Here is an 8,546-nt window from a genome sequence, read left to right as displayed (position 1 = left end):
CCCCCCCACCCTGAAGGGGCTCTGGCCAGCCTGAAAATGGCCCTCAGCACTTCACCCAGGCTGGCCACACCCCCATGAGGTGAAGGTCCCCGCTGGGGGGCTTGGCCAGCCTGTAAACAGCCATCAGCCCCTCATCCAGGCTGGCCAGGCACCCCAGTGGGGAGCCCCACCATAAAAGGGGTGTGGCCAGCCTGAAAACGGCCCTCAGTACCTCACCTAGGCTGGCCAGGCACCCCAGCGGGACCCCCACCTTGATCCAGGACACCTTTCAGGGCAAACCAGCCGGCCCCTACCAGTGCACCAAGCCTCTATCCTATATAATAAAAGGGTAATATGCAAATTGACCCTAACAGCAGAACCACTGGGAATGACTGGTCACTATGACACACACTGGCTCAATGCAGGAGCTGCCCCCTGGTGGTCAGTGTGCTCCCACAGGGGGAGCTCTGCTCAGCCACAAGCCAGGTTGATGGCTGCCAGCACAGCGGTGGTGGCGGGAGCCTCTCCCGCCTCCTCAGCAGCGCTAAGGATGTCCAACTGCAGCTTAGGCCTGCTCCCCGCTTGCAAGTGGACATCTTCTGAGGTCTCCAGGCTGCCAGAGGGATATCTGACTGCCAGCTTAGGCCTTATCCCCCGAGGAGCGGGCCTAAGCTGGCAGGTGGACATCCCCTGAGGGGCCCCAGACTGCGAGAAGGCACAGGCCTGGCTAAGGGAACCCCCCGAGTGCACAAATTTTTACACACCGTGCCTCTAGTTCTTCCAATAAAAGAACACAGAATATCTTCTAATTTATTTGTGTCTACTTCCATTTCTTAAACCAATGTCTTATACTTTTATGTGTACAGGCCTTTCACCTTTTTGGTTAAATTTATTCTTAAGTATTTTATTGTTTTTTATGCTTTTGAAAATGGCATTGCTTTTTAAATTTATCTCTCTCATAATACATTAAGGTATAAACATAAATTATTTTGTTAGAGAACCAAGTGAACTATTCAAATCCAAGATATGAACACAAATACAAAATGGTTTGATTAGGATGCCACTTTAAAATAAACAAAGAAGCCATAATTTATAAATTAAGCACATGGCAATACTACAATTACCCCCAAGTAACTTGAATACCATAAGTAACTGAAATCAGCGATTCCTTTTTGTTAAGCATAAAATCATGTCTATTTAACCTAATTTCATTACTCATAAAAAGTTCTACAAAAAATGTCATATGTCATAAGGGCAAAGTTTTACTATTGTAGTTGCTATGTAGATGATTAACTAATTACATTAGTGGTAGGTTTTTAACCAAAACATATTAAAAATCAGGTAGGATAAAAAAATGACAACTCATCAGAGTAGATTTAACTGTTTTTTGTTGTTGTTGTTATTTTTTGTTTGTTTTATAATCCTCACCTGAGGATATTTTTCCATTGATATTAAAGATAGTGGGGGAGAGAGAGAAGGACAGAGAGAAATATTGATGTGAGAGAAACATATCCATTGCTTGCCTTCTGCACATGCCTTGACTAGGGCCTGGGCTGGAGAGGAGCTTGCAATTGAGGTACCTGTCCTTGACTGGAATCGAACCCAGGACCTTTTAATTCACAGGCCAATACTCTATCCACTGAGCTAAACCAACTAGGTTTAATTTTTTTAATGGCAAAATATATTATACTACATTAACAATGCTGTGTAGGTGAAACAATTTTATCTAACCTGCCAACAATGATTATTTACTAATACTAGTCCTGAGTAAATGGTCATTTTTTGAATTCTATAGAGGAATGGTGTCTGATATACTAGTCAAAATGCCACAGACAAGCCCAATTGTGTGCTCAGTGGTTGAGCATCCACCTATGAACCAGGAGGTCACAGTTCCGATGATTCTCTCTCATCATTGATGTTTCTATTTCTCCCTCCCTCTCAACTTCCTCTCAGAAATCAATAAAATTATGTTTTTTTAAAAATGTCAGAGACAAAAACTAAATTAGATAAGGCTATTTTAAGAAATTAACATTGATTTTGATTATGTGTATTAGTCCAACTAAATTAATATCTCAAATTGTTTAAATTGCTCTTTGACTATATAGTTCAAATATTTAAGTCAGCTGCCTTCTGAAATTTAGGGTTTTACCCAGATGCTCACAAAAACTTCCCTTAATATCTAGATTTAAATAAAAAGAAATTTATAAATTATCAGTGTATACTGAACAGGAAACTTTGTAAAACATTAATAAACTAGAGGGATTGCTTAGTTTTTAAGACAAAGCAAAGCCCTATAAACCTAAGAGATAGATAAACCTGCCAATAGAATAACAAGTTAAAATGTGGGACTTTATTGAGGTGGCAAATTAGTGGAGAAAAGGGCTTTAAATCAGTGTATTAGTCTTTATGTTCACTTCAGTTGACTACTAGCAATTGATGCAGCAGAAAGGAAGATTAAGTAAAATGCCCTGAAAATAATGCACTATGAAAAAAATCATAGTGAACAGAAACTACAGAGAATTTCTCATCTGAAAAACATTAAACAAAGCAAAAGATCAAAACAAAACTGTGTCATATATCATGAAAGACAAATGAGTAGAAGAATGTTTCAAAGCCAACTTTACTTTTCTATTTTATACCCAGCAGAATAGAATTTAAACTTTGTTTTGGTTCTCTGCATTAAAATGATCAACTATAAAGAGAAAGAAAAGAGAACTATTTTCTTTCTACAACCCTATCTTCTATATTCTATCACTGTGCATTTTGAATAATACTATGGACTAAATGTCCTCCCAAAATTCATGGGTTGAAGCCTAACCACCAAAGTGACTATATTTGCAAATAGGGCCTTTAAAAAGGTAAAATAGGTTGCCCTAGCTGGTTTGGCTCAGTGGATAGAGAATCGGCCTGGGGTCTGAAGGGTCTCGGGTTCAATTCCAGTCAAGGGCACATGCCAGGTTGTGGGCTCATTCCCCAGTAGGGGGTGTGTAGGAGGCAGTCATTCAATGATTCTCTCTCATCATTAATGTTTCTATCTCTCTGTTCCTCTCCCTTCCTCTCTATAAAATCAATAAAAATATATTTTAAAATAAAGTAAAATATATTTAAAAGAGATTAGGTTAGGGCCCTAATTTAAAACAATTGATTTCCTTACAAGAGGAGGAGATACCAGGAATGAGTGTGCACAGAGAAAAAGGCCATGTGAGGACACAATGAGAAGGTGGCCATCTGCCAGTCAGGCCTCAAGAGAAATCCATGCCACCTGCATCTTATCTTCAAATTCCAGCTTCCAGAAATGTGAGAAAATCAAGTTTTGTTCTTTAAGTCACCTAGTCGGTGGTATTTTGTTATGGATGTCTTAGATGACTAGCGATATCTTTTTTTTAATTCCATAGTGTATAAATATAAGATCAAGAAAAACTGTTAACGTGTTAATTAATAACTCTGTTATTTGAAATTCAGGCTTCTGGTAACTGGAGAATTTAAACTAATGAGCTTCTAGGGCTAAAATACCTCACATGTTTTCTGTATATCTCCTATAAAATAAAGGCATGGTCCGGCAGAATAAAAACCAGCACTATAGCAGGCAGTCAGTAGCAGTTGTACAAGTACTGTGGCAGATATAGCTGTGGGAGTTTGGAAGGGATCAGAAGCATACATTGGTGTCCTTGATTTCATGGTAAAATATAAGTCCCAAGGCATTTCACATGCTTATTGTGTGCTTACATACTTAAAGTAATGTTATACAGAGTTGGATTGTCTACAAAAATTTATTATATAATAGAGCTCTGCAACAGTTGGGGTATTCACAATGAAGTGATACTGTAGTAGGATTATGGGCTCAATACTCTAACTCATGTAGTAGAAAGAGATATACGTACTATATTTTCTGGTGAAGAGTTCCTGGTATATGGAAAAATAAAATGTGTTTGTTATTTTTAAACGCCGTATAAAACAAATATATCTTTGCTAACTTTTTAGAATTTAAAAAGAAAACAACACTGTTTATCCTGTAGACAGTTTTACAATATTGATGCAATTGTTCAGTTTTGATCAGGTTTGCCAGCTTCTGGCAGGTGATGCAAAAGCAACACTTAAGGAGACTATAGTTAGATTGACTACTTTCATAGGTACGGATGCTTCAGGCTTCCCTAAAATAACCTCTTAGAAATGTCATCACTATTTATTTGAGATGTACAGAGCACTGACTAATATATGGATGATCAAATTCTGTTTCTCCAAGGGCAAAATCAATACATTCTGTGATGTATGAAGGATGATTTCAAAAAATAAAGGTGGAATGGCAATATATATAGAGAGATGTATGTGTTTGTATTGCATCCTAATGTTTAAAATTATTTGGGGGGATAAATCTTATTTTATCTTTCATTTCATAACTTATATTGCTCAAAGGCAGTTGCATTTTATTAACTAAGAGGCCACCGATCAGTCTGTCCTTTATTCTACAGTTAAGAAGCAAATGAAAATTATTTTTTAGGAAAGAGTTTTTCTCCAATTACAAAGAATCTTTATTCACTACTCATTTAAGCAACCTGCGCAACACCATTCATTTCTATAGAATATCCCATAGTCCCCAATAGAATGCAAAGCATATATATAGTAACCACTCAAATGTGCATGAATTAGAATGAATAACAAAGGTTTATAATGCTCCTTCAACATAAACACTAAATAAATTAAGTTCAACTTGTTCTTTGTAATAAGATGCTAGAACCAAAAATGCTGTTTAGAAGACTTCCACAAGAAAGATTAATAATTAAAGATTGTGTTGCTACCAGTAAGAGAGTGAAAAGTCAAGCCACAGACTGGGAGAGCAATTCACAATATTTAACCAACACAAGTCTTGTATAGAGAATATATAAAGAACTCTGACATACAGATAAGAAAAATATGAACAACTCTCTTTTAAGGACAGGCAAAAGGTTTAAATAAGCCTTCACAGAAGAAGATACCCAAATGGCCAATGAGTATATGAATATGAAAGCAGGTACTTAATATTATTAATCAACAGAGAAATTAAAATCAAACACCCAAATGATACCACCATATACATATAAGAATAGTCATACTAAATGTCGGTGATGACAGGAAACATGCATTGATGGTGATAGTGCAATTGATACAAGCACTTTGGAGAATCTTTAACAGTATCTATAAAAGTTAAATATGTGCCTACCCTATGATCTAGCAATTCCACAACTAGATAAATATCCAAGAAAAATTAGTACACCTATTTTACCAATGCACAAGAATAAAGAAGGGGGGGAGGCTGGGTGGAGGTAGGTACAAGGAGGAGAATAGGAGACATCTGCAAAAGTGTCAACAATGAAAAATTTAAATTAAAAAATATCAAGAAATCTCAAATTATAGAGAAAACAGCAGTTTTGCCTAATCACTTTATAACAAGCGGTTCAGCTTACCTCTGCTACCAGTTGCTGAAGAGATGGTGAAGCTACAGAATATAGACTTGAGTTACCCCTTATGGGACTATGGAGACTAACATAAGCCACAACATTTTTCTGCAGAACCTTCCTGAAATCCTGAAATGAAAAAAAAAATTCTGTCTCTAACATAAATAACAATAACAGATTTTTAATCAGTTACTTATTAAATACTAAACACTTTCTACTTAAAAGCATTACATTGTACCAGTACGTTGTTGGCAATTTCATACTATTTAGTAAGAGTACACAAAGCCATAAAATGATTTTGAATAAATGCGATGGATTAAAAATAACATTTTGATAAAATATTTTAAATATTTTCTGGAGGCAAATTTTAAGATAATATGCTTTTAAATGGTTAACATATTATGAGATTCACCTCTAAAATACAGGATGACATTTTTTGGTCAAGTGAGGGCACTTAATTTTATAGTGTTTGAATTAGAGAGTAGACAAGGGAAAACTACTTCAGTGATTAATAAACCAACCCTTTCTGTGAAGCAATGAGTTACTTTTTGCACAAACTGGTTCTTTATTCTGAGCAAAATGGAGCATAATACAATTGTATCCCTGCACATATTAACTGAAATAAAACCTGATATATTTCACGCACATTAGTAGCATAAAATGATTCAAATAGAATAGCTTTCTCATTTCTTTGCTAAATCCCAAAATTTGATGACCAATGATTCTCTTTTACTAGATAGGTAAAAAGTCCCTCTGATACTTTTCTCCTCTTCTTGGACAAATATTTAATGGATAATTACAGTGGTGGCAGTTCTATAGAAATATCCTAAAAACATACTAAAAATTGTATTATTTCATGTCTCAGGAACATATATTTCTTCTTCCAACATTATCAGATAAAAGACTGCAAGAACTTGAAATCCTTATGGAATCAATGTTACTCCTATTTTATGTTGAAAATTCAGCTATACCTCTGTAAGAGAGGTGAAAAGATGATTAATTTAAATAAGTATTTTAAAGAAAAATAAATGGTAAATTTTAACTCAGGTATTCAGCTTTATACATAACATTTTTTAAAAGTCCAGTGTTGCCAAAACCGGTTTGGCTCAGTGGATAGAGCGTCGGCCTGCGGACTGAAGGGTCCCAGGTTCGATTCCGGTCAAGGGCATGTACCTGGGTTGCGGGCACATCCCCAGTAGGAGATGTGCAGGAGGCAGCTGATCGGTGTTTCTCTCTCATCGATGTTTCTGACTCTCTGTCTCTCTCCCTTCCTCTCTGTAAAAAATCAATGAAATATATTTAAAAAAAATAAAATTAAAGTCCAGTGTTGCAAAGTACTACAGAAAAACAGCTGTTTGCACACTAGCCTATAGACACTGTCTATATGTTAGTCCATTTAATTCTCAGGAAACACTTATGATATAGGCATCTGTATACTCATTTGATAAATCAAGTCTTGGGTAGGGTAGTCTTGTAAAAGTCCACATGTTTTGTGGCAGAGAAGATTTGAACTCGGACTTTTTTGACTGTAAAATTTGTAGTATTTCCATGGTAGCCTGTAAATAATAAAGATTCTTCACAGAATATAGTTCTTGAAGAACATATCTAGTAAAATGTTATCAGCCTTCCCAAGGATCAAGATCAGTATTGAGTCAATCCTCTAATAACTCTATCACTATGAAATTTATTTTTGAGTTTATTGACCAAAACCGCCTAATTGTTTTAATTACATGTGAGGATTTCAAGAGGTTCCTGTGCAAACAAAATTAAATAGAACAATAGGACATGCCAACACATTTTTTCCTCACTCATCTTCCCTAGGGGATGTATTTAGAGCATAAATTGGATGCAGTTTAAAAGAAAATGTTTCATTTTCATAAGAGTAAATTTTGAACAGGAAAACTAATAGTTTCTAAATTCCTTCTCAATTAGATAGTTGCAAAATGGCTTCATAAACTGTATTGAAGTAATTTTCTAAGACATAGTAATTTGCAAGAGGATATTTTTAAAGCTAATAATCAAATCTATATATTTTATTCGACATTTTCTTTACTCAATATCTTTGCCCAAAACATCATGAAAAAAAACAACACACACAACAAAAAACAGAAAGTGACTAAGTGCATAATTAGTTGTCAAATATATATACATACATAAATATTCTAGGATATGGGTTCTTGATCTTTTTGAAGAAGAGCCTTTTCTAACATAAACATTTTTTTCCTATGGACTCTCATCCTATATAATAAAAGCCTAATATGCTAAGTGTCCAGTCGTCCAGTCGGCCATTCAACCAATCAAAGCATAATATGCTAATGATATGCTAAGGCTGCTCAACTGCTCACTATGATGTGCACTTACAGCCAGGGGGCAGACACTCTGACTGGTAGGTTAGCTTGCTGCTGGGGTTTGGCCAATTGGGACTGAGCGAGACAGGCATCAATCCCAGTATCAGCTGTCATATCCCATTAAAAACAGTGCATCTGTGAGACACAGACATAGGAGCATTTGATACTAAATATTTCAGTTGTTTTCTAACCATGACCCATTCATTTGGACAAAGGCTTCTTAAGGTAGGTAGGTAAGTATTTCTGTAGGTAGGAAAGAAGCAGGGGGATAGGTTTGGAAGAATAGACAGAAGAAAAAGTAGAGGAAGGGAGGAGAAAAAGAAGGAAGAAAAAACACACTCACTATTTTGAGTCTAGTCTCCATATTGCATCTCTAAATTATAATACTAAGGTTATAAACACTTAACATAGGAGAATGTTTCCTTATTCTAAATAATGGCTAGAAAGTTTTAAAAGAAAGGTTAATGGTATGCATCATTTAATCCTTTCTTACCCTGTTCCTGTCAACCTGTCTACAGAGATATGCAATAACCAGGTAAACACTATTGTGGGCATATTAGAGTCTGTAGATCTGGAAGCCATACGAATAGTGGCAGATCATACACAATTCACTGTGATCCAACTCTAATCCCCCTTCATTCTTCTGAGTGATTTCAGCAACCTAGCAGATATGACATCCTGGTTGAAATGCACAATCTTGTCCTTAGCTTTGACAATTTTACTTTGTCTACTTTGCTGAGAGGGAGGGAGGGAGAGAGAGAGAGAGAGAGAGAGAGAGAGAGAGAGA

At 36.1% G+C, this 8,546-nt stretch overlaps 1 protein-coding gene across 1 annotated transcript in view; it reads right to left on the bottom strand.

Moving 5' to 3' along the window:
• NAALADL2 (N-acetylated alpha-linked acidic dipeptidase-like 2) overlaps window positions 1–8,546 on the bottom strand; it is an 825,315-nt gene that overhangs the window by 302,718 nt on the left and 514,051 nt on the right. The window contains exon 8 of the mRNA XM_014546150.1: window positions 5,421–5,540. Within this exon, the coding sequence (XP_014401636.1) occupies window positions 5,421–5,540 (120 nt within the window). The remainder of the gene's footprint in view (window positions 1–5,420; window positions 5,541–8,546) is intronic.

This window comes from Myotis brandtii, unplaced genomic scaffold, assembly GCF_000412655.1.
Source record: "Myotis brandtii unplaced genomic scaffold, ASM41265v1 scaffold432, whole genome shotgun sequence".
Lineage (NCBI taxonomy): Eukaryota > Metazoa > Chordata > Mammalia > Chiroptera > Vespertilionidae > Myotis > Myotis brandtii.
The sequence above is the reverse complement of the archived record's forward strand: the minus strand, read 5'-3'. Positions and strand labels throughout refer to the sequence as shown.